At 46.9% G+C, this 27679-nt stretch overlaps 2 protein-coding genes across 3 annotated transcripts in view; both read left to right on the top strand.

Moving 5' to 3' along the window:
* The window catches only part of LOC142464313 (uncharacterized), a 68174-nt gene extending 54716 nt beyond the window's left edge, over positions 1-13458 (top strand). The window contains exons 4-5 of the mRNA XM_075567800.1: positions 2621-2652; positions 12751-13458. Coding sequence (XP_075423915.1) covers positions 2621-2652; positions 12751-13377 — 659 coding nt within the window. The 3' untranslated portion in view covers positions 13378-13458. The remainder of the gene's footprint in view (positions 1-2620; positions 2653-12750) is intronic.
* LOC142464319 (uncharacterized) overlaps positions 1-27679 on the top strand; it is a 582685-nt gene that overhangs the window by 54679 nt on the left and 500327 nt on the right. The window lies entirely within an intron of this gene.

Below are 27679 nucleotides of genomic sequence, written 5' to 3'. Positions count from 1 at the left end.
CCTCACTGTGCCCCTTTCTACCCCTCACTGTGCCCCTTTCTACCCCTCACTGTGCCTCTCTCCCCCTCACTGTGCCTCTCTCCACCTCACTGTGCCTCTCTCCCCCCCACTGTGCCTCTATCTTCCCCCTCACTGTGCCTCTCTCTCCCCCCTCACTGTGCCTCTCTCTCCCCCCTCACTGTGCCTCTCTCACCACTCACTGTGCCTCTCTCACCCCTCACTGTGCCCCTCTCTCCCCCCCTCACTGTGCCCCTCTCCCCCCTCACTGTGCCCCTCTCTTCCCCCCTCACTGTGCCCCTCTCGCCCCTCACTTTACCCCTCTCTCCCCCTCATTGTGCCTCTCTCTCCCCCCCTCACTGTGCCCCCTCTCTCCCCCTCACTGTACCCCTCTATCCCCCCTCACTGTACCCCCTCTCTCCCCCTCACTGTGCCTCTCTCCCCCTCACTGTGCCTCTCACCCCTCACTGTGCCCCTCTCTCCCCCCTCACTGTGCCCCTCTCTCCCCCCTCATGGTGCCCCTCTCTCCCCCCTCACTGTACCCCTCTCTCCCCCTCACTGTACCGCTTTCTCCCCCCCTCACTGTGCCTCTCCCCCTCACTGTGCCTCTATCCCTCCCTCCTCACTGTGCCTCTCCCCCCTCACTGTGCTTCTCTCTCCCCCCTCACTGTGCCTCTCTCCCTCCTCACTGTGCCTCTCCCCCCTCACTGTGCCTCTCTCTCCCTCCTCACTGTGCTTCTCTCTCCCCCCTCACCGTGCCTCTCCCCGCCTCTCTTCCCCCTCGTTGTGCCTTTCTCCCCCCTCACTGTGCACCTCACTCCCTCACTGTGCCACTCTCCCCCCCTCACTGTGCCCCTTTCTCCCCCCTCACTGTGCCCCTCTATCCCCCTCACTGTGCCCCTCTCCCCCTCACTGTGCCTCTCTCTCCCCTCGTTGTGCCTCTCCCCCCCCTCACTGTGCCTCTCTCCCTCCCTCACGGTGCCTCTCTCCCCCCCTCACTGTGCCTCACTTCCCCCTCACTGTGCCCCTTTCTCCCCCCTCACTGTGCCTCTCTCCCCCTCACTGTGCCTCTCTCCACCTCACTGTGCCTCTCCCCCCCGCTGTGCCTCTATCTTCCCCCTCACTGTGCCTCTCTCTCCCCCCTCACTGTACCCTTTTCTCCCCCCTCATTGTGCCCCTCTCTCCCCCCTCGCTGTGCCCCTCTCCCCCCTCACTGTACCCCTCTCTCCCCCCCTCACTGTGCCTCTCTCACCCCTCACTGTGCCTCTCTCCCCCCTCACTGTGCCCCTCTCTCCCCCCCCTCACTGTGCCCCTCTCCCCCCCTCATTGTGCCCCTCTCTCCCCCCCTCACTGTGCCCCTCTCTCGCCCCTCACTGTGCCCCTCTCTCCCCCTCACTGTGCCTCTCTCACCCTCACTGTGCCCCTCTCTCCCCCTCACTGTGCCTCTCTCACCCTCACTGTGCCCCTCTCTCCCCCTCACTGTACCCCTCTCTCCCCCTCACTGTACCCCTCTCTCCCCCTCACTGTGCCTCTCTCTCCCCCCTCACTGTGCCTCTCTCACCCCTCTCTCCCCCCTCACTGTGCCCCTCTCTCCCCCCTCACTGTGCTCCTCTCTCCCCCCTCACTGTTCCCCTCTCTCCCCCTCACTGTACCGCTCTCTCCCCCCCTCACTGTGCCTCTCCCCCCTCACTGTGCCTCTATCCCTCCCTCCTCACTGTGCCTCTCCCCCCTCACTGTGCCTCTCTCTCCCCTCACTGTGCCTCTCTCTTCCCCTCTCACTGTGCCTCTCTCTCCCCCCCTCACTGTGCCCCTCCCCCCTCACTGTGCCCTCTCCCCCCCACTGTGCCTCTATCTTCCCCCTCACTGTGCCTCTCTCTCCCCCCTCACTGTGCCTCTCTCACCCCTCACTGTGCCTCTCTCACCCCTCACTGTGCCCCTCTCTCCCCCCCCTCACTGTGCCCCTCTCCCCCCTCACTGTGCCCCTCTCTCCCCCACTCACTGTGCCCCTCTCGCCCCTCACTGTACCCCTCTCTCCCCCTCATTGTGCCTCTCTCTCCCCCCCTCACTGTGCCCCTCTTAGGTAGGAATGGTTATGCTCGGCGCTGGTTCAGTGCCGACGCCTAGAATATAAAGGGCGGAGATCCAATCACAGGAGGAGGGTGTGTGAGTATTCCTCCAATGAAGTAGCACAGGGCAGAAGCTGCAACGAGAGGCAGCACCTGTGCCATAGATTACCAGAGGAAGCTTGCAACTGCACAGGTCTGCAAGGCTATAGTCAAAGCCAGTAGTGGATTCCTTACAGTTAAGCAGGATAGCATGATCAACTGTGTCAAAAGCCTTTGCAAAATCTAGGAATACTGCACCAGTGAGTTGTCCCCGTTCCATTCCACACTGGATTTCATTGCAAACTTTTAGCAGTGTAGTTACGGTGGAGTGTTTGGGACGAAACCCAGATTGGAATTGGCTAGGGAAATTTGTCTTGGTATAGAAATCGCTTAATTGGGAGTGGACACATTTTTCCATGACTTTGGATAGAATTGGGAGAAGTGAGATTGGCCTGTAGTTTGCGACAGTGTTTTTGTCCCCACTTTTGAAGATTGGGACAACTCTGGCAGTTTTCCAGGTCTTAAGGATATGGCCTGCAGACAGGATAGAGTTGACTATGGACGCAATTGGTTTGGCAATGGCTGGGGCACCAAGTCGTAGGAACCTAGATTGTAGTAAGTCGGGTCCACATTGGCTGCTTAGTTTTAGTTTGAGGAGCGCTTGTATAATCTCCTCTTCAGATACTGGGCCAAATTGAAAATTGTGGGCAGTGTTGGGAGGGGGTGGGACTGTAGGGATACTCCCAGGATGAGATTCATGTTTGGGGTTTGTGCTGCGTTTCGCTAATAAGTTAGTGGCACACCCCACAGAGTAGTCATTGAATGCATTTGCAATGTCAGTGGGGTTTGTCAGAGTAATATCCCCCTTAGTGATATTACTTGGTTGTTGATGGTTAGGAGGCTGGAATATATTGTTGATAACCTTCCAGAAGTTAGCTGGGTTTGATGTATTCTGGTGGAGATTGTCAGAGTAATATTGTGCTTTTGCATGCCTTGTTTGCCTTGTGCACATGTTCCGCATGCATCTGTAGTGATTGAGATCCTTGGTAGTGCCAGTTATTTTGTAGCTTTTCCACAAGGCATCCCTGAACTGGTAGAATGCTATAAGGTCAGGTGTAACCCATGGAAGGTGGGCCCCCCGTACCCTTATTTTGCGTAGTGGAGCATGGGTATCGCAGAGTTTTAAGAACTCAGATTGGAAATAGTCGAGCGCAGAATCAGGGTCGGGAATTAAATCGATTCTGTGCCATGGGCAGTTGGTAAGGTCATCCAGAAACTGTTGTGGGTTAAAGTTTTTAAATGTTCTAGTGAGGAGAACTTTAGGGCTTGAATGGGGCGGTTTAATTTTCCTTACGCAGTACACTATTGCATGGTCACTGAAAATATCAGGAAGGATGCCAGAGGATTGGATTCTGCTGGGGTTTGAGGAGAGAATCCAGTCTAGCAAAGAATGGTTATGCGATTTCAGGTTTATCCGTGTGGGTTGGGAAATGAGTTGCGATAGGTTAAGTGACTTGAGTTGTATCTGGATTTTGTGGTTTTTAGGGTCAAGCCAATTGAAGTTGAAATCCCCAAGAACTAGCAGCTCACTCTTCTCATTCAGAGAGGAAATGGAGCCAAGAAATTGGGTGATATCAGTCAGGGATTGTAGAGGGGCTTTAGGGGGGCGGTAGATGCCAGCAAGCAAGATGGGCTTAGAAAAGGGGAGGCAGATTTTGCCAACTAGAATTTCAAAAGAGGGTGGGCTTGGAGGGCAATGTAACAGTGTAAATTGTAATGTGTCTGCAATATAAAATAACACCCCTCCTCCTCTCTTTGACCTATCTCTCCTAAAAATGGAGTATCCCTGAATGGCGATATTTGCATCAGGGGTTTTAGGGGATAGCCATGTTTCTGTAAGAATAATGGCTTTGGGTTTATGCATAAGGCACCATGCCCTTAGTTCGTACAGTTTGGGCAGCAGGCTCCGGATATTTATGTGGGCGACAGATAGGCCTTTTTGGAATTTAAAGCTGGAATTCTCAGGGGCATGGGACAGAGCTGAAATGGGAGGACCTGGGTTAGGTTCAATATCACCTGCTAAGGAGAGTAACAGTATGAGTAGGAATTTGGGTAGTTGTTTGGACGTTGTAAATTTGTGGTGTTTGCCATTAGAGTGAGCAGTGGTTTGTGTGCTGCTTTTTAGAGTTCTCCACCAACATTCAGTAGATAGTTAATAAAACCCATAGAATAGCTGTCCTTAAACCAGACCAGGAACCTCTGCAGAAGGATGAAATTGGAAGATTGACTTGTATTGATTTTTTCACTTTTTTAATATGTTATTATTCCATCATCTGGTTTTAATTAGTGCTGTAGTATATATATATGCCAGCATGTTTCTATTCCCATCATGCCCCTGACAAAGTGACTTCCGTCACGAAACGAGTAGGGTGGTTTTACTGGCTTCAAGACTATTATTATTCTCCCCCTATTGAATGGTGTTCAGCCCAGACTTTGTCCTCTAAGCTCTACGAGCTGCATTGACTTTCCAGGCCCTCCCCTTGCCCTCGCGCTGCACTGTGATGTCATCGGCACACCGCGCGACCAGCCTGTGTCTGTGACTGTGTGCGCGGCGTTGGTGATTGCCACAGCAGCGTGGAGTTGCGGATCTACCGTGTGTCACTCCCTACTGACCTTGTGGGTCCATGTGTGCGGCAGCAGTGGTTATTCCGGCAGCGTGGAGCACTGGAAGTCGTGCAATTTTATCCTTCTGCAGAGGTTCCTGGTCTGGTTTATGGCTATTCTATGGGTTTTATTAACTCAGCTTTGCTGTAAGTAGGATTCTAATTTTACTCCTACTGGATGATATTCCTTCATTAGTGTCTTTAGCCCAACGGACATTTGTTTGTTGTTATATATCCATTAATTGCATATTAAATTTGTAATAATGCTTTAGTTAATCTTTTTCAGTGTTTTGTTTTTTGTTATTTGAGTTACACTATGATTTTTCTTTTTTGTCTTTGTTATGTATGTGTGTTTGTCACCCTCGTGAGACTTCATTGAAGATTCCCCTCAGGATTGTTTGCCATCCCCGATTGGACTTTATATTTGGTCAGATTTTACATTTCCATCTTGGAGGCGCCAGCCAAAATAAAAAAGAATTTTATTTCTAGGTGCCCTAGAACAGAAGTTCCCACGCCATTTGTCCGTGAACTTGACCGAGGCCCTAAGTAGTTCCCACGCCAATTGCGCGAATATAATGTAAAATAACCCGTTCTGTGGGTCTGAGCGGGTTGAAAGTCGCCTGGTCCTCACGCGGAAGGACCCTTGCCATAGTGGCTAAATATCAGCTTTGCACGACCCACGGAACCGGAGATCCAAAAATACAGTTTAAAAGCACATTACCAAAGTGGCTTTTTTTCTGCCATGCAAGTCAATGGCAGAAACCTGAACTTTAACATTACCCTGACTCCGTTTTGTTGCCACGAGAGGGTCGCAATTTGCCATGCAATCCTGCCGCAACTAGGACTATATGGTGACCGAATCTGGGCCCTCTAGGTTAAACAGAACCGGACTTGTGGGTTCCAGGTTTCTGCTCATTCTGACTTAGCTGGCTCAAAGCTTTGTCCGCCATTACGCTCAATGATAGGACCCTCCTCGCCGGCGTGACCGGGCAACCTTGAAAACCGTGCCTGTTTGTGGCCCTCAGGGACTGGAGTTGTGCATGTCCTGTGTAAAAAAAAACACAACAACATCTCCTTTGTTTAAGTACAGCAGGTACTGTAGGGCAAAACATGTGCAGTACAATACAGTTCAGCACAACAGTATGGTCTCACTGAAAGTCCTCCACATTGTCCATCCAGGGCTGATTCCTTGCATGGCGCAAAACGCCATTAATGCAGTCTCGAACGCCTTTCATTACAGGATCTGTAACAGGATAAAAGCGCCGCAATTCTTCCACAATTTTTTTCCTTAAATTGGCAGGAAGCGCCTTTTTTTGGCGATTCCCATCGTAGTTCACTTTGAACACCCACTCGCAGTACAACGTGTAGGGAACATGGTGCTTAAAAATTATCAAGGCATACTTGTGGGGTACACCAGCACTCCTCACCCTATACTTCTCCCTGAGCGCCGGTGGCAGATCGCACAGGGTGATGTCGGGCACTGTTTCGATGCGAGCGGGTGTAGGTCTTTTGGGAGCGGTGTACTTGAGGCGACGGGCGATGGTAGGTTTTCTGGGAGGAAGCTTTCCTCTGGTCGTGGTCGCCGGGTTGTCTCCTGGCGTGGTCTTGACGGGGTTGTCATGTCCTCCTCAATGGCATACATGTACACTGCATCTTCTGGTGGAGGGGGGGCGCTTGGTGATGGAAGGGGGTCGAAGGTCCCATTCATCACATCCTTGTCACTCCCCTGCTCCAGCGTCGGGGAAACAGGGGCATTAACACCGAGCAAATAATGTATGCCCGCAATGTCAGCCTCTATCTTCTCCATCCGTCGATCCATCCGTTGTTCTATTTGTAGCATCCGTTGCTCCATTTGTAACACCCGCTGCTCCACATTTACAGTAGCATTGTTTCCAGAAGCAGATCTATCTTTGCCAGCACAATAGAGTTCCCGGGGAGATCCACAGTTATCCCATTCAGGATCCGGTCTAATGAGCTGCTTGTGCATGGCGTCTGGACATCTGGGGGGATGGGTGCAACGGAGGATGAGATGGGGGTTCCCTGGACAGAAGCGGCATCGATGGAGAGTGGAGGAGGGGATCTGTGGATACCCGGTAGAGGAGAAGCGGCAGAGTCGTCGCAGAGGGATGGAGAAGGTGACCTTTGGATTTCCGGGCGAGAAGCAGAGTCGTCTAAGCGCAAAGGAGACAGTGACCCGTGGATTTCAGAGGCGGCAGCGTCATCAGATGGAACTGGAGAAGATGGGGGTGGAGAAGACGGTATGAAGATTTCCGGGACAGCTACAGCAGAGTCGTCGAAGCATATGGGAGGAAGTGGTCTGCGGATTCGATGGGTTGACTGCCATTCGTTTTGCGTAGAGAGCGTATTACCGTATATCTTCTTCACATAATGAGGCTGACGTCTAAGAAAACCCTTAGCCTTTGGGGTCAGCAGAAGGTTTTCTTTATTGGCCTTAGCCTGTCGCTTTGCCCTTGGCGTGGAAACGGCAACCGCCTTTCGCTTTTTCTGCATGACCGGCACGGCAGAGGTGAGTGGGTTCTTGCGTCCATAGAACTGGGGATGCTCCATGGAAGCGGGTGGCACAATGCAGTACAGTATCTGGACAAGGGCAAGTTCAGATAAAGATCAGCGAGTGGTGGGCTATGCAAAGTGTGTGACCTTTTATGCATGGCGACCAGGTACAGGTTTTGAAAGTGGGCGTACTCTAATGTGAGTCATTACCGTATAAATACACCATCCATTTTGTGGATTCACTGCACATAGAATACACCTCGACTAAACATCGAATATACATTCTTGTGTTTGTATTTCTTTCTACTCGCAGCAATGCCTGTTAAAAAGATTTCCAAGGATCTCAGCATGCGAATGAAGGAGATGTACACGAGCGGACACCGAATTGCAGATATCCAATGCTGGTTAGCTACTTCTGGCCTCGTTGTGCCAGCAGCCACCGTGAGCTATCATGCATACGGAAAAAACAGAGACCGCAAAAACGCACCAAGGGTAACTAACGCGTAAGTATATTTATAAAACTTAACAAAAAAATTTTTATAGAAAACTGTACTGTACATCTACAGTACAGTTCTGTATCTACTGTAATACTGTTGTTATTTCTGTTGATTTATATTACAACATACTGTACAGTAGTTTGTCTATTTATATTTATAGTACAGCAGTATACATTTTTTGTATATTTCAATTAATCTTACAACGGTATATATAGGATGTATATTTATATTTATATTACAACAGTATATTTATTTTGTATATTTATATTTCTAGTACAACAGTATATATATTTTGTCTATTTATATTTATAGTACAGCAGTATACATTTTTTGTATATTTCAATTAATCTTACAACGGTATATATAGGATTTATATTTATATTTATATTACAACAGTATATTTATTTTGTATATTTATATTTCTAGTACAACAGTATATATATTTTGTCTATTTATATTTATAGTACAGCAGTATACATTTTTTGTATATTTCAATTAATCTTACAACGGTATATATAGGATGTATATTTATATTTATAGTACAACACAACAGTATACATTTTTTGTATATTTATATTTACTGTATATTACATTACATTTATATACATTTTATATTGCTGCATACAGTATTAATAAAACAATATAATTTCTTTACATTGTAGGGAGACAACTCTTCTGATGGACAAAATAAGTGAGGAGAATGATGAGAGGAGTGCATTAAGGGTTAAAAACACTCTGCAGGAAAAGCACAATCTGACTGTATCCGAGACCAGCATAAAGAAGATGAGACGCAGCATTGGATGGAAATATGGACGTGTGAGGTTAGTACTGGACAGTAACAGAGGTAAAAGTGTTGTTTAGCAAACTGTACTGCACTGTACCGCTAAAAAAAAATATTCCTTGTCATTACAGAGTGTACCCCATGATACGGGACGCAAACAAAATCAAAAGAGTGGTCCAGGCCAAGGCATGGATCGACAGCGGGTGACTTTCCAGGATTGCATCTTCACTGATGAGTCTACTGTGTCGCTGGAGAGATTTGCAAGCTTTGCGTTCCAGAAAAAAGGCCGCATATCTTTGAAGCCACAGCCAAAACACCCTGTGAAGCTGCATGTGTGGGGTGCCATCTCTAGGCGTGGACCGGGATGCATTGTCATCTTTGAAGGTAAAATGTATCAAATATAATGTCGCCTAATGCACTGTACTTGACTAGTGTTGCCTTACCGTATGCACTGTACTGTACTATTGTGCAGTTTTTTGAGCACTTTTCTTTTCTTGCTATAGGAATCATGAATAAAGCTTACTTCCAAGACAACATTGTGCCCGAGATAGTGCAATACATCACACGCGACTTTCCCAATGGTCACCTCTTCTACCAAGACAACGATCCCAAGCACACCGCGTCAACGGCACATACAGTATCCTTGAGCGCGGCATCAACTGGGTGAAGACGCCAGCAGAGTAAGTGCAGTAGACCGTGTCCCATTTTTGTTCCCCACTGTTTTTAGCTCTTAAACCAATTGTCCTTTCTTTCCAATGACAGATCGCCAGACTTCAATCCGATCGAAATGGTCTGGCATCAGCTGAAGGACCATATCCGGAAAGTGGCGAAACCCTCCAAAAAGGACGAGTTGTTGAAAGGCATACTGAGTTTTTGGAACGATGTACTCACCGTGGAACGCTGCAATAAATATATAGACCATATTGCCACTGTGTTGCCCATTGTCATCGCGCGTAATAGGCAAGCATCAGGAAAGTAGTACAGTGCTGTAGTATTGTAAGTACAGTATGATACAGGTAAGTATGGCACAGATTTTTTCTTTCCAGATAGTCAGAGTATACAGTAGTTCCAGTATACAGTACAGTAGACTAGTTTGACAGTACTACAGTAACTGCCTACTAACTGCTCCATTTTTTTCTTTCCAGAGAAAGCTGCACCAGCCACCTACAGTAGTTCTGCCATAATACAGTACAGTACGCACATACAGTACACTACAGTAACTGAACTACGTTTTTGTTTTCTTGTCGTTCCAGGAAAAAGGGTGGCCTAGGGGGAGATGGGGGCGTTGTGTCCCGTCAAATCTGCGTGTACAGTCAAATGTACAGTATATAAACAGCAGTAATGATGTACATAAAACCTCTCCTCTCTCAATGAACTACTGTACTGCAGACAGAATGAGGAAAAGATAAAGAAGGAAAAATAATATTACTATACAGTATATACAGTAGTATATATATTATACAGTACATTACAGTACTGTATATAGTATGAAATCATATTCTTATAAATGTGCATTACTCATATTTCCCCATGTTTTACAAATGTAAAAAACCTAATAAAGACTGCATTATGTATTATTCTCTGGAGGTGTGTGGATGAAATAGTTAGCAGCACTGTAATTTCAAAAAGCAGTTAATCATAAAAAATAATTTAATAAAGGCTGCAGTGTGTATTATTGTGTGTTGATGGTTAGAATTGCTGTGCACTTGAAATGTTTCAACATTGTACAGTATTTGTAAATAAATGTTTTTGTGCTGACTCCACCAATAAAAGAACATGTTATATTTATATATTTATATTTTAAAGATATTAAAGAATGTACTGTACTGTATTTAATTTAAAACATGTGACTGTAAACCATACTGACTGACACTGTATTTCATCAGGGTGTGAAAACATGTATCAGTTTACGCTCAATTCTCAAAGTGCTGTGCACATCACAGTCAGATTTACATTTCAAATTCGAGAGGGGATTTTCCAAAGCAGGCCTCTAAGGGTTGGGGGAGGGGGATGGTGTGATTAGACGCAGGCGTACTGAGCGTTTGTAGCTGGGCTAGGGGTGGATTAAGAACATTATGGCAATATGCAGAAGGTTAACGACCCAGTGGTGAGAGGGGGTTGTTAGGATAGGGTGACTCAGCTGATTGACGCTTGGCTAGGGAGGGATTAAAAACTCTGGAGGTGTGTGGCTGAAATAGTTAGCAGCACTGTAATTTCAAAATCATAATAATTTGATGAATAAACCCCCAAAGACAAGCCCCAAATACAGTACATAAAAAGCAAGTCACTTTAACTCCCTGTGCCCCATGCACCAAAAACAAACAGATTTTATATACAGTACGGTATACTGTATATACTGTATACTGTATTATAAATTAATATTCATACAGTGTAAACGTCCATTTTTCAGGTATCTCCATGTTTTACAAATGTTTTGTAAATGTTTTCTCCGAATTCAATGTGGCAGAAGAATTTAATAAAGGCTGCAGAACTGTATGTATTATTGTGTGTTGATGGTTATAATTGCTGTGCACTTGAAATGTTTCAACATTGTACTGTATTTGTAAATAAATGTTTTTGTACTGACTCCACAATAAAAGAACATGTTGAATTATCTCCCATTGTTTCCATTTGCTCCTTTGACAGTGTAACAAATGTAGAGGCTTACTGCACTGTTTTTTTACTGCCAGACCGCACAGCCGCAAGATCGGCAACATTGTAAAAAAAGAGCAATGAGCGCGCAATTGGCGTAGGAACTAGGGAAATTGGCGTAGGAACTAGGTCAATTGGTGTGGGAACTTGTGTTCTAGGGCACCTAGAAATAAAATTATTTTTGCCCCCAGACGTTAGGAACCCCCTCACTTGACCCCAACAGGGTCCGAGCAATAATGGCGGCGAGAAAGGGTCACGCCGGCGAGGAGGGTCTTACCATTGAGCGTAATGGCGGACAAAGCTTTGAACCGGCTAAGTCAGAATGAGCGGAAACCTGGAACCCACAAGTCCGGTTCTGTTCAACCTAGAGGGCCCAGATTCGGTCACCATGTAGTCCTAGTTGCGGCAGGATTGCAGGGCAAATTATGACCCTCTCGTGGCAACAGAACAGAGGCAGGGTAATGGTGAAGTTTAGGTTTCTGCCATTGACTTGCATGGCAGAAAAAAAGCCACTTTGGTAATGTGCTTTTAAACTGTATTTTTGGATCTCCGGTTCCGTGGGTCGTGCAAAGCTGATATTTAGCCACTATGGCAAGGGCCCTTCCGCGTGAGGACCAGGCGACTTTCAACCCGCTCAGACCCACAGAACGGGTTATTTTACATTATATTCACGCAATTGGCGCGGGAACTACTTAGGGCCTCGGTCAAGTTCATGGACAATTGGCGTGGGAACTTCTGTTCTAGGGCACCTAGAAATAAAATTATTTTTGCCCCCAGATGTTAGGAACCCCCTCACTTCACACCAACAGGGTCCGAGCATGTACAGTACTGTACTTTAAAATAAATTAAATATGCAATTTTACTATTACTGCGGGCGCACAGACTGTGTAGGTTGAACCGCGAAGGTATTAGACTTCAAACACAACAGCTCGCAAACGCCCACATGTGTTTTTACACGGCTTTGCAGTATTGCAGCCAGCGGGAATAAAATGCTTAAATCACAGCCGGGAAAATAACGCAATACACTCCGGCCGAAAACTATACAAAACCGAACATCACCGGGATATTCTTAAATTCGCGGAACTAGCCGAGTTAGAATAAAGTTGGTCGCCTCTGTATAACAATGTAACTTTATTTATATTTAGTATCTTGCACAAGTAGAATTTTATAAAGGTTTAACTTGATTAACTTGTCTTTCTCATCCAAATGTACTTTGTTGCATTGCAATGTTACCTTAATACATTTTCTCACCGTAGATGTATCTTCAGCACATGACTGATCTGTGAACAAGAAGCAATATAAGAAATGTCCCAAACATCATAAATTACAGGAGGTGTTAATGGAAATATGTTCTAAGGACTTCAACATTGCACAAGTCTGTATGAGAATTGGAACAAGATTACAAGAAACTGGGCAGAGCTTTCCTATACATCAACAGCATTTTACTAAACTTACAGACACCACAATACCAGACAAGACAAGAAGAGGGTTTATAGAGCAGAGACATGAACACCTACAGTGGGAAATGCAGTAATGTTGTACAGCAAATAATACCCACCGGGGTGACGCCCTATAAGTGCTCTGAATGTGGGAAAAGCTTCAGTCGGAAATCAAATCTTGTTCAACATGAGAGAATCCACACAGGGGTGAGACCCTATAAGTGCTCTGAATGTGGGAAAAGCTTCATTCAGAAATCGGATCTCGTTAAACACCAAAGAATCCACACAGGGGTGAGATGCTATAACTGCTCTGAATGTGAGAAAAGCTTCAGTAATCAATCATATCTTGTTAGACACCAAAGAATCCACACAGGGCTGAGACCCTATAACTGCTCTGAATGTGGGAAAAGCTTCAGTGGGAAATCTAATCTTGTTACACACCAAAGAATTCACACAGGGGTGAAACCCTATACCTGCTTTGAATGTGGGAAAAGCTACTGTCAAAAATCGCATCTTGTTAAACATCAAAGAATCCACACAGGGGTGAGACCCTATACCTGCTCTGAATGTGGGAAAAGCTTCTGTCAGAAATCGCATCTTGTTAAACATCAAAGAATCCATACAGCGGTGAAGCCTTATAACTGCTCTGAATGTGAGAAAAACTTCACTAAGAAATCATATCTTTTCAAACACATGATAATTCACTTAGGGAAGTCTCCCTCTATTGATTAATTTGAAAATCTACAAAATACCATTAAAAACATAAAATACATTAAAAATATATATATATATATATATATTTGGAGGAGGTGCATGCGCGGCTATGAGGAGTATGGCAGCTTAACGCCTAAGTTCCACCGATGCCCAGCATAATAAAAGCACAACTGACAATAAAAGCACCTTTAAAAGACCCAACAAATTAAAGACTTCAAAGTCTAAAAACCAGAGATGGCAGCCCGATCGAAAAGACACAAGAATGCCTGGGATCTCAAATCCTACTTTGCCTCATCGGAGCCGCCAAGAGCGGGAAGGGAGCTGACTCTGAGGGAATCTGGCAGCTCTGACTCCGAGATGGAATCCAAGCAGGAAGGCGACGACAGAGAGCTAGTCACCAGAAGCGACTTAAAGAAGGAACTGAAAGCATTGTTTAATGACAAAATCATTTATTCATGCAGAAATCTCTGAACTAAGGAAAGATATTGGCAAGATCGGGGACAGGACTGATGAACTAGAAAAGATAATAGACGCCACAGCAAAGGCAATGAAGAAACAAGAAAAGACTACAGCTTATATGAAGGCGCAGCTTACAGGCATCATGGAGCAGCAAGAAGATGCAGAGAATAGGGACAGAAGAAATAACGTCAGGATCAGGGGGATACCCGAAGTGATTGCAGATGTTGAAGACTTTGTTTCCTGGTGGCTAACCTCAGTTCTGCTGGATAAAACAGAGGCAGAGACTCAATTAGATCGCTGTCACAGGGCCCTGAGGCCCAGACCGCAGGCTGAGGAGGCCCCTAGAGATGTTATAGTCCGCTTCCATTTTTACAAAACGAAGGATGCGCTCTCCAAATTTACCAGGAATGCCACCATTAAAGTCTTTGAAGACATTAATCTGCAAGTTTTCCAGGACCTGTCCCCAAGTACTTTGGATCGCAGGTGCACGCTGCAGCCGGTGACCAGAATCCTGAGGGGAAATGGCATCCGCTACCACTGAACTTTCCCGTTAGGAAAACTGGTTATCAAGGGTGGCCGGGCTGTAGCCATGCATTCCCTGGATAAAGGAGCCGAATTCCTGAAAAAATTAGAAATAAAATCAAATTTCACTCACCTCGTAGAAGAAGACCCGTCCCCGGAGGCGTCCTGTCCTGGCATGCTGTGAGGCGTTCGACACATGGTCGGGAAGTTGAAGCTGCCAGCTGAGGTCCTAAAGAGACGAGATTGCTTCTAAGTCCAGCCAATTGACTCTTAAAGGTACATCACGATCCTCTGCAGTGTGTCTCAATGGGGCGACTTTGACCTGGACTTGGAGCCGGGTCTTCATTGCTGTGCTGGAAAAAGAATGGAGAAGTTTTAACGTATGCTGTGTCTGGGGCTCAGTTGGAGGACCCACCCAGAAACCTGAATCCCCAAGACCGGTTATAATGGCGGGAGGAAGCAGATGGAGGATTTCAGCCGAGGGAGTGGAGCCGGAGGAGTGGGGGGTGATCCAGCTGGGCGACACTGCTGTCCCTGAGGCCAGACGATATGTGGATGTCAGCAATGGTGGCGGGAAGTGGAGTCGTCGCAGAAGGAGGCCCGACGGACCGCGATGGGCTCCAGCGCTGGGCAGGGGGAACGCAAATTCCCCCCCACCTGGTTCGGGGACCTCGCACAGCAGAAGAAGCAGATACTGTAATGTGTGGCAGTGACAGAGGACCCTAGGACTGGAGGTATGGGGTAAGAAGGGGTTCAAATTGCACCCCAAAATGGCAGGACACTGCGGGACTTTGCAGACCACCCCACATGAACATAGAACTGATGTTCCAGCACTCTGAACACAGCAGGTCTCCAAGAGAGTCTTAACAAACACTTACGGGGTCTGCAGCTGCCATTCCCTTGTGGAAAGGATTATCCTTGATTACCACAGCGGGTACTGTATTACCTTGGACTGTTGGATTGCACCCCCTGTGTGGGACTATCATTTATATCAGTATTGGTTGCTGGATAATCCTGGACTGTCCCTTGTACGCGCCCCCTTGTCACGTACGACCCCATGCTAGCACGCGACTTGCATACGGGACAAGGGTTAATACCAACGCTCGCAAGCGCACACACTTCACCTCCGCAAATGGACAGTATCCCCTCAAGCCGTCCCACCGCCTAGGATAGCATACAAGTGAGCACGTGACTTTAGATATGCAACCAGGGTTAATACACAAGGCTACTCTAGCAACCCCCTTTTTTCCTCAGCAAGGAGCCAGCGAGTTAGTATTAATCCCTGCTCAATTGCACGTCATAACCATCCAGTTTAACATAACATCAACTGTAGTAACGTGTGCCCAAGCTTAGTAAATTATTCTCTCCAGTGTGCACCAGTTCAATCAGAGCCCAAAGCATTACTTATTAAATGTTTTAATATATATAAATACAGTGCTTAGATTACAGAAAGGAGATACAAAATAAACATACAGTTGCAATATAAGTTTCTTAAAATAAAAGGAATAAAACAGAAAATCCTGTACAGTACATTACCAAAGGACATAGGTTCTTCCCAAAGAGGTCATTGATAAGAGGCAATGCCATATTCTCAGTCTGGTCTCCATAAAACTCTGAAGCTAACTCCCTACAAAATCTTGTAGCCAACTGCCTTTCAAAATCCTCTAGCCAACTGCCAATTGCCTTTCTCAAGGCACCGGCAGGAGCCCACCCCTTCTACAGAATAATTGAAGCTACCCTCCCCCGACCAGGTCTGTAAGCCCTGGTTAAAACAGTTAACACCTTGAGTGGGCCACCCAGGATGCAGAACAGACCAAAGAAACATCCTGGCCGGTTTCAAACCCCGCATTTTTATCTTTTGTTAAAAAAAAAAAAAGTATGTCTGTCATGGTAGAGGGGATTTGGCCCGGGATTAAAGGGGTTACACCCCATTTGGCCACCCCCTACTCTCACCTGGGAAGCAAGGGGTTAACTGGACTGTGGTCCAGTAATGTGTTTTTACCTTGCTTCAGCATCCTAATGTATATTCCCCTGTAAAAATGTATTGTTTCCGTTCCAGTGTTTGCACCAACACATACACTGGGATTGATGCGGGAGGCTTAAGGGGTTAATGAGCTGCAGTTTAGGAAAATACAGATGTGTGTTATCTTTTCAGAAATATCTGGGCTTCAACAGGCTTGATTGAAGTTGGGTGTGAAAAGTACAGAGGGGGTTTAGTGTACAGTATGTTAATACCTAATTTGCAGGCCAAGGGTATATTGCAGGTAGAGACAGCTAGGACCCAGGTCTGGAGAATTGGGTGTGAATATAGCACCTGTGACAAATGTTCGCTACACACAGGCCCAGCTTCAAAGGATTTCTTGACAAAGGGTTATGGGGGCCAGGGGTGCGTACACAAGGAGATATCAGAATGAGTGACCTTATTAAATATAAGAATATTAGGAGATGTCCTCTGCTGAACATGCTAAAAATTACATATGTGTAACCGGGGGACCGAGCCGCAACTAACGATTACAGACACATGATGTCTAGCAGGTCCTAAGAGACAGATATTAATATCTCTCTTAATTTTAGTATTACACGGTAATATTTAGTCTTATAGGGAGCGTCATGCATGCCGGAATGTATTAATATGTCTCGCGTGCCAGTAAGTATTACTAAACTGAAGTTATGAAGTTATTTAGATAGGAAAAGCAGTTTGTAAACGTCCTTGGGTGGGAGGAGTTTTACTCTGGGGAAAACTGTCAACATCACCACTGATTTATGAGAGGGGCTGGGTTTAGGTTGTGTTCAATGGGAAATAATTGTATATAAACAAGGCCCAGCCTATGGCTATTGTCTTTCGTGTGTTTTGTGATTTTCAAGATTGCTGTATGAACTGCTAGTCACGATTTCTGACTATTTCATAATTTCCATCTTAAGTGAGTGTCATATTTGTTTGTTATTTGTATTATCTTGTTGTGTTCACCTTTTTCAAGGAATAAATTATATTTTATCATATCTAAGCCTCGTTCAGTTGAACCCAGGTATTTTTGGTGTATTATTATAGCCTGTCACAAAGTTACCGTCACAATGTCATTAACCCCTCAAGCACCAACGGGGATTAAACGACCTAGTAGTTCCTGATATTATCATGACACCCCCGTTAGGATATATTTATCCCGGTTGCTTGTTGTTTTTGTGCATTTTTCTATAGGGTGATCTGTACAGGGAAAGGGAAGTACCATCAGACATTTTTGTGCCTCGTGGGAAAGGGCTAGAGGAAGGGGTTTGTACCCCGAAACGTTGCCACCCCCCTTTCCCTGTCACTTTTATATTTTTTGTCTCACCCTATCCCATCCCTCCCTTTTTTCCTTCCCGTTTTACTCCCATTATTTTTTGTTTGGATGCATTGTTACATAGTTACATAGTTACATAGTAGATGAGGTTGAAAAAAGACGTACGTCCATCAAGTTCAACCTATTCTAAATTTAGACAACAGATACTTTATTTAATATCTATACTTACTTATTGATCCAGAGGAAGGCAAACAAAAAACTCCATTAAGGGGAAAAATTAATTCCTTCCTGACTCCAAGAATTGGCAATCGGATTAATCCCTGGATCAACATCCTTCCCATGTATACTTATTTGGTATATCCCTGTATACCTTTCCCATCTAAAAAGATGTCCAACCTTTTTTTGAACAAATCTATTGTATCTGCCATCACAGTCTCCATGGGTAATGAATTCCACATGTTAACTGCCCTTACTGTAAAGAACCCTTTCCTTTGTTGCTGGTGAAATTTCCTTTCCTCCAACCTAAAGGGATGGCCCCAAGTCCTTTGTACTGCCCGTGGGATGAATAGTTCTTTTGAAAGCTCCTTGTATTGTCCCTGAATATATTTGTATATAGTTATCATATCGCCTCTTAGACGCCTCTTTTCTAATGTAAATAAATCTAATTTAGCTAGCCTCTCCTCATAAGTTAGAATGTCCATCCCCTTTATTAATTTGGTGGCTCTTCTCTGCACTCTCTTTAGTTCCATAATGTCTTTTCTTAGGATTGGTGCCCAAAATTGTACTCCATATTCAAGGTGTGGTCTTACTAATGCTTTGTAAAGGGGCATAATTATGTTTACTTCCCTTCCATCCATTCCCCTTTTGATGCAAGATAAGATCCTGTTTGCCTTTGCAGCTACTGCATGACATTGGGCACTATTGCTAAGCCTGCTATCTACAAGCACTCCTAAATCCTTCTCCATCATGGATTCCCCCAATATATCTCTATTTAATTTGTAAGTCGCCTTTTTATTCTTGTATCCCAAATGCATAACCTTACATTTATCTGTATTAAATCTAATTTGCCATTTACCTGCCCACGTTTCCAGTCTCTCCAAGTCCTTTGAAGAGAAATTACATCCTGCTCTGATGCTATTACCTTACACAATTTAGTATCATCAGCAAAGATGGCACAAATTGTGGTTTTGTCTTTTTTACTTACTGTACATAACATTAGGATTTGTGTTTTATTTTTTTGCTCATTAAACCTTTTTTTGGCATATTCCCTTCTTTTTTGATTCTTCTGTGTGCTGGGAACATTGGATTCTTTTTTGGATTACTATTCGAGAGGAAATAGAGTCCTCTCAGTTCCACGTTGCACAACATCCATTTATTTCCACTTCTGCTGCCTTAGTGTGCTGTCTATTTCGATTGATTGTTTGATAGAACTGATGGCCTCCATTTGATTTCATGTGGGGTGTTGCAGAGTACATGCAACCACACACGCGGGTTCTCTTGATAAGGCTTCTTTATTGAGCCTTAAAAATATACAGCACACAAAAACAAAATAGCGTCTCTTCAGCATTCAAAAACAAAATAGCTTCTCTTCAGCAGACAAAAACAAAATAGCTTCTCTTCAGCATAGAAGACAAGGCAGCTTCTCTTCAGCATGCAGGACACAGACAGTTCATCACACATGTACTTTGAAAAACAGACCTTATAGCAGTAATCTCTTCAGTATTTCAGTCCTGTCTCCTGACCAGCTTGCTTGCATGTGTGTACAGCCTGGGGTTTTTAAAATACCTTGATTATGCAGCTGGGGTCAGACTAATTAAGCAGCCCTTCTCAACTGAAACTTAACCTTGTCACTGCTGCACTGCAAGCCTAAACATAGGTTTGCCAGGTATATGGCTGGTGACGTTCATTCACCCTGTCACATCGTTCAAGTAAAGAAGCTAACTCGCGAACGGAATAAGCTAGCACTCTAATTTTTGGAGTGCAGTAAGGAATAAAGAAACCATACACACACATATAAAATGTATAGTAGTGGCAGTAAATGTATAGTAAATGTGAAGACAGGAAAACTTTTTTCTGCAAGCCCGGGAAAAATCCTTTGGCATGCAAATATGCTAAGGGTGAATGAACTGAAGGTTTTTTCAATTCCATACTTCAAAAAGCCCCTGCAGAGAGGGTGCCTCAATGTCTATGAGAAGTCTGGAGTTGAAAAGCCTCAGCAATCCTAGGTGTTAGGATGGCCGGGAACCTGAGGAAGGATAGTTATCCGAAACGCGTTGTTCAAGATTTTAAAGAACTTTCATTCTGTTCAGTCATTTGCTGGAAGACTCCTGCTTCAGACCTCCAGACGTGGAAAGAATAACAACTCTAAGCAGGAGCCGGACAGAATCTCAGTTACAGGACGTATTTGCTTTTTAGTGTAGGTCACACCTCCTATTTATATTTTACTTTGTTCTTAACCTTATGTCCAATAAAGTTGTTATCCCCTTTTACCACTCTCATGTTGCCTTCCACTATATGATTAAGAGGAGCTGCGTATGAACCAACATATCTGGAGTGAAGTACCTGTTATATGAGGGCACTCACATAAGCCCATGTGAGTGATTATATATATTTTCTATATCCATACCAAGTCATTTCCCGGTATTTTGTTCTGGGACCAACCCCCACTGTTTCTACTTTGTCTGAGGTACGATTGGATGAAACATGAGGCAGAAGCATCAAAAATTGTCTGCAAAATTCTTTTTACAAGGGCACTCACACATGCCAGTTGAGGAGACCCTAGATGATTCGCAGACACAGTCTACAGGAGTATCCCCGCTGATTCAAGCATCCCAGGAAGATTTGACGTTCAAGAGTTGTGAGTACAGCAGTGACGATATCAGAGACAATCATACACTGCAACAGATGTGACTGTCACTCACATTTGGTCGTGTGAGTGTATATTTATATGATGCTTTTCGAACACCCTATTCTAACATTTCATTTGTTTTATCACCATCTAACTCATTATCATTATTATCATTCTGTTTTTTATGTGCTCTCGCTGTTATCTTGTGTACGGGATATTGTGAGTGCCAGATACCGGTGTAAAGTATGCGTACTTCACACTTGGTGGCCAAAACCCAGACTCTGTGTCGTCAGGTAAGGGGCTGACCCTGGTATGCTAAGGAGCTCAGGTGTGAAGTTGGCACATGCTCCGTGCAAACCGGGAGGCAGCCCCTGCCCTTTCTGCGAAGTACTAGCAAGTCGGGGATAGGTGGGGAAAATATTCCCACGGGCGGGATTGAGTGCATATGTTAAGTATATAGGACCCTGAACCCTATAAAAATGCCTGCAGCCCAGTCCCAGTCAGATTCACGAGATTCATCTGATTTGACCAAGTTCCAGCATCTGCAGTTCCGAGTGTGAGGGGATAATAATATCGTAACCCAGGATCATCCCCCTCTTCTGGAATTCGTTAGAGCTAAGGGTTCCCGAACGAACCCTGTAAGGACGGAATAAACTTTTACCTGTTGGCGGGAATAGAGGGCTGGCAAGTTGCGCCCCCAGCCAGGAACTGCTACACGGATCATTGTGCGCACCCACTTGCATGCGTGCAGGGGTGCCCAGAGACTTTGTTTCGTTCCAAGGACAATTGTTTTAGTTTCCCCATCCCAGTAAGTGTTTTACTGAGTGTATATTGTGAAGATTTGTGTCTGTCCGAAAAGAAATAAATTACACTTTATTTTACTCACCTTGTGTGCTCAGTGCAGAACCCCAGTATTAATGTGTAGATAAGACCTGGTCTACCGTGACACCCCCTCTACCTGTTTTTTATAACATTTTTATTCTGGGTATATGTTTTTCACTTATGGTGTTGTATAGCACTTAGTTCACCAATCGGACTCTCACACTGATCCTCTCCATCTTTCTCCTCATGTGAACATCATACCCATACACTCCGTATCAATCCCTCCTCCTTGATCTTCGTTCTGAAGCCGGAAGATGCGCGATTCTGCAGATACCACTGCACCTACGCAAAGAAGGATTACAGGGGTACTAGAGATGGAAAGCCAGGTGAAACACACATATCATTGATTATTATTATTATTATTATATACTCATATATTAATTACACATTTTTTCCCATCTTGGAATCTGGCCACCATTGGTCTCTTCATTTGTGATTTGTTCTCTATGTTAATCCTCCTCTGTTATCCACTATTTGGGAACTGTTGTTCTAGTAACCTTTTCCCATTTGTTGTGGCATATATTGCACTACTGTATAAAACAATTGTTCCCTCTGAGTCCCTTTACACCTGGTCTTCTATTCTATCCATCTTATAATTTTATGCATTATGTATTAATATTATTATTTCCTTTTACGCATTTCATCTTTAAAAAATATATATAACATAGAAAAAGAACAAAAAGCACTGGTGTGGGTGCAGATCCTATAATGAAGAATAAGCAATACGATACCGTTTGGATACAAAATCAGCAGGCAGCACTCCAGAATTGAACAAACAAGTGTATTGAAAAAATAAACAAAAAAAACCCATCTTTGCTGGAACCCTGCTAACTGTTGGTGATAGAGTTAAACTCATACATGCTCATGTTCCTCTTATGTTTGTGAGTGGGCAATTTATTTTTACCAGTCCCATGTAAATTTGTGATACATATTATACTATGAGTGTGACTGTTGTTTTTTGCTTTTTCCTTAGATATCCTTGAGGGATTTGGTGGTCCCCCTTTTCAGGCTGCAGAGACTCTGAAGGACAGTGTTTTTGGGATTGGACTTTCACTTGTATTGTATATTTTACATATAATTTTAGTTTTTTATATATTGTTTTTATATATAGTTTTACTGTTTTATTTTTTGCACGGGCATTGTCCCTTAACAAAATTGGTTGCAGTGTATATATTCACAACATTACATTATTTGTATCAGTGGACGAAACGCGTAGGGTGTGTTTCGGATTACCTGTGCAATTACATTTGAATTTTATATGTTCATCTATATGCACGATCACAATACTGGAACTTTGAGCGTATTACTAAGAGAAGGGCCGATGCATTAAGCTCAACCAATGCAGTGAGTCTCCACTGAGAGGAGTCAGAGCCCATACTGGAGCTCCCGTTGACGTCACGACTCTCACGAGATCTCGGTAAGGAAGTACTCGGTACACGAAAGATATCGTGCAGTTACCGGCACCTGCAGCATACAGTGGAGCCCTTAGACGGTTACATATCTACTATATATTTCTGAAAGCACTGTATGTCTGCGTCCCTAGCGGCAATCTCATTGGTCCCTTGGCCCGCCCGCCCCCGCACACCTCTCATTGGCCTGAGGCGGAGTGACGGGCCAAAGGACACACACACACACACACACACACACACACACACACACACACACACACACACACACACACACACACACACACACACACACACACACACACACACACACACACACACACACACACACACACACACACACACACACACACACACGAGTAGGGGGGGTGTTACCTACATTAGCGGGGCTCACAGTGTTAGTAGCACCCACGCGCACCTCCTCTCCCCGTGTCTCCCGCGCTTTCACCCCCCCCTCCCCCGGCGCCGCTACAGTCAGCGGGACACACACACTATTATTACCCCTTCAGCGCCCCCCCCACCCAGTGTCAGCGGCCATGCGAGACCCCCCTTCTATATCTCCCACCTCTCCCCCCCCACACATATACATGCCCCCCCCCTCCCCAGCGCTACAACTCACCCCTTCCCCGGCGGGGAACAGCCAGTGGCCAGGCAGGCTGCCTCGCGGCGCCGAGTACCCAAGATGGCGGCGCCCGGGACACAGCGGGGGAGCGGCCACAACACGCTGCCTCCCGCCTCAGATCCACGTGGGACCTGCCGGATGGGTGAGTGAGTGGCCTTCACCTCCCTTCCACCCCCCTTCACCTCCCCTCCACCCCCCCTTCACCTCCCCTCCACCCCCCCTCCCCTCCAGTGTCAGTGTCTCCCCGATACCCCCCCCCCGGCACCGCTACAGTCAGCGGGGGAGCGAGCGAGCGCCCGGGACACAGCGGGGGAGCGGCCACAACACGCTGCCTCCCGCCTCAGATCCACGTGGGACCTGCCGGACGGGTGAGTGAGCGGCCTTCACCTCCCCTCACCCACCCCTCGCCCCCGTTCACCCCCGTTCACCCCCTTTCACCTCCCCTCACCCCCTTTCACCTCCCCTCACTCCACTTCTCCTCCCTTCCACCCCCCTTCACCTCCCCTTCACCTCCCCCCCTTCACCTCCCCTCCACCCCCCCCATTCACCTCCCCTCCACCCCCCCCCTCTTCACCCCCCCTTCACCTCCCCCTTCACCTCCCCTCCACTGCAACAGTCAGCGGGGGAGCGAGCAAGCGCCCGGGACACAGCGGGGGAGCGGCCACAACACGCTGCCTCCCGCCTCAGATCCACGTGGGACCTGCCGGATGGGTGAGTGAGCGGCCTTCACCTCCCCTCACCCACCCCTCACCCCCGTTCACCCCCTTTCACCTCCCCTCACCCCCTTTCACCTCCCCTCACTCCACTTCTCCTCCCTTCCACCCCCATTCACCTCCCCCCATTCACCTCCCCTCCACCCTCCCCCCTCTTCACCCCCCCTTCACCTCCCCCTTCACCTCCCCTCCACCCCCCCCTTCACCTCCCCTCCACCCCCCCCTTCACCTCCCCTCCACCCCCCCCTTCACCTCCCCTCCACCCCCCCATTCACCTCCCCTCCACCCCCCCTTCACCTCCCCTCCACCCCCCTTCACCTCCCCTCCACCCCCCCTTCACCTCCCCCAACCCTTCCCACCGCCTCCCCCACCCCTTCCCACTGCCTCCCCCCCCTTCCCACCGCCTCCCCCCCTCCTTCCCACCGCCTCCCCCCCTTCCCACTGCCTCCCCCCCTCCTTCCCACCGCCTCCCCCCCCCTTCCCCTCCTCTTCCCACCGCCTCCCCCCCCTTCCCACTGCCTCTCCCCCCTTCCCACAGCCTCCCCCCCTCCCACCGCCTCCCCCCCTCCCACCGCCTCCCTCCCCTTCCTCACCCTCCCCCCACCTCCCACCGCCTCCTCCCCCCCTCCCACCGCCTCCCCCCCCTCCCACCGCCTCCCCCCCTCCCACCGCTACAGTCAGTGGGGGAGCGAGCAAGCGCCCGGGACACAGCGGGGGAGCGGCCACAACACGCTGCCTCCCGCCTCAGATCCACGTGGGACCTGCCGGACGGGTGAGTGAGCGGCCGTCACCTCCCCTCACCCACCCCTCGCCCCCGTTCACCCCCTTTCACCTCCCCTCACCCCCTTTCACCTCCCCTCACTCCACTTCTCCTCCCTTCCACCCCCATTCACCTCCCCCCTTCACCTCCCCTCCACCCCCCCATTCACCTCCCCTCCACCCTCCCCCTCTTCACCCCCCCTTCACCTCCCCCTTCACCTCCCCTCCACCCCTCCCCTTCACCTCCCCTCCACCCCCCCTTCACCTCCCCTCCACCCCCCCCTTCACCTCCCCTCCACCCCCCCCTTCACCTCCCCTCCACCCCCCCTTCACCTCCCCTCCACACCCCCTTCACAACCCACGCACCACCCACCGCCTCACACCCTAGCAGGACACCCACTCGCAGACAGCACTCACAACCCACGCGCCACCCGCCGCCTCACACCCTAGCAGGACACCCACTCGCAGACAGCACTCACAACTCACGCGCCACCCGCCGCCTCACACCCTAGCAGGACACACGCCTCACATTTTTACATCACTTATAGCACCAAAATATACATTGTACTGTGGTGTGGTTACAATAAACCATTTTTATACAACATCGTATTACATTTTCTTCCATCTTTCTTTTCAATATTATTATCCAACCTTTACAACAAACAGTCACCTATTGTTCCACGATTTATAAATAATACTACCTATTACGCATTTACATCCCAGGCAAGGCCGGGTCTCTCAGCTAGTATATATATAAATATGTAGCAGGGTCCCCCCTGGTCCCCCTTACCCTCGCTCCGGTGGGAGCTGATGCTGCGGGGGTGATCGCGTCGCCTGGGGCTCCTGGTGGCATCGGAGGCTGGGCGCCGCCATCTTGGTTGTGTTGTGTCCGCACATGCGCCGAAGTTCGCGCATGCGCCGTAGTGACGAGGTGGCCATTTTGGCAAAGGAGAAGTGGCAGCAGAGGCGCTCCGCGGTTAGTGGTAGCCATTAAGATTGAATATGAGAGAAAAGCTGGTGGAGCACTGCGGAAAAAATAGGGCTGGAGGCTAATAGGTGAAAAATAAAAATGGTTTAATGAAGATGCATGGTAGCAAAGGCTACAGAAAAGGTCCTCTAACGTGTTTCACGCCGAAGTGGCGCTTTATCAAAGAGTGACCCGTGTCCCTACTCCTCTGACTTATATGCCAGTTTAATGAGGAAGTAGTTTCGTGCCAAAATCAGTCAGAGGGATTCTGACTGATGCTGAGTCCCCGTATGAAACTACGGTGGCCTCATAGGGTAGAAACACCTCCGCATAGAATGGGCAAAGCAGGAAGTGCAGCAAAACATACAGGAACCCGGATATAGACCGGCAAGACAAGCAATATAACAAAAAATGATACTAAACAACTCAAAAATAATAAAAAAATAAAGAGATAGATTAAAAGCATATACAAGAAAAAAAAAAGATCAATATTATTTGGAAAAATAAATAAAGAAAGTAATTAAACTACATTAACTCATAAATAATAAATTGGAACACAAAAAGACCCATCCATAAACCCACCTCTCATAATAATGTCTATAACCTTACAAAAATATACATAATAATACATAATAATAATAAGTCAGAGGAGTAGGGACACGGGTCACTCTTTGATAAAGCGCCACTTCGGCGTGAAACGCGTTAGAGGACCTTTTTCTGTAGCCTTTGCTACCATGCATCTTCATTAAAGCATTTTTATTTTTCACCTATTAGCCTCCAGCCCTATTTTTTCCGCAGTGCTCCACCAGCTTTTCTCTCATATTCAATCTACCTCATTGGACGGATGCACGCTTTCAACGGAGCAGAAGGGGTTTCTGAATGTGAGTTATTTTACTCTTATTATTGGATTATTTTGTTATTGTGACTATAGGGTATTTGCATGGCTCCAGCCAATGGTTCAGCAGACCATCCCTCTCTATAGTGACAACACTGAGAGTCCCTTTATATATGGGCTTTTTTGTGCTGTCATTTTGAGGGTGGTTTAACATTATCTGTCCATGTTAGGCTTTATATGGTGAGCTATATACCCTGTCATCTATTTTGCTTTTTCATATTGGTTATACCCTGGACTCCTTGGCTATATTGCCAACATTATGCATTCCTGGATTTAGAAGCACCATCTAGAGATTCACTTCTCATTCTTTGCTGTAGCCATTAAGATGTCGCGCATGCGCAGTACCCATAGCGCACGCGGTCCTAATGTTAAAGAGGCCCCTGGGGAACTACATCTCCCAGCAGCCCCAGAGGCTGGAGCACATGTGATGCAACAGCAACCAATAGGGCTTAGAGCTTCCCCTGCAGGAAAGGATACATTGTTGTATGCTGCAGTGAATGAGTTGAAGCTGGGTCACAGACAGGGGAGGGTGGGTATGTGTATGTGTATGGAGCCAGTGGCTCATGCACTAGGCCAGACATCCCCCTTAGGCCCCAGCTAGGCCCCAAATCACCTCAGTTTGTGGTTGCTACAGGGACTCCCCTTAGATAGGGACCGGGTCCTGTAGAACCCAGACAAGTTAGGGTTCAGCCAGAAAGAGGAATATCCTGGCCAGTGATTGCAGTGAATCACTCTCTTCAAGTGCAGAGACCGTCATATCTATCCGGGTGGGATCGCCCGGAGGAGCGTTGCGGAAGGCATCGCGTCTGTGGAGCCTTTGCGAATATTGTATGCTGGTCCGAGTGCAGGAGCGCTCGGCAGGCAACCCTACACCTAAGTGCTCCATCTATAACATCCTCGTCCTAGTGGTCCGCGCAGTCAACACACACTTGGGGTTTGGGTGTGGGACAGTGGACACGGTGTGGGGGC

The sequence above is a fragment of the Ascaphus truei genome, chromosome 12 (genome assembly GCF_040206685.1).
Source record: "Ascaphus truei isolate aAscTru1 chromosome 12, aAscTru1.hap1, whole genome shotgun sequence".
Classification (NCBI taxonomy): Eukaryota; Metazoa; Chordata; class Amphibia; order Anura; family Ascaphidae; genus Ascaphus; species Ascaphus truei.
Note: the sequence above shows the minus strand (reverse complement) of the source record. Positions and strands in the feature narration are given on the sequence as shown.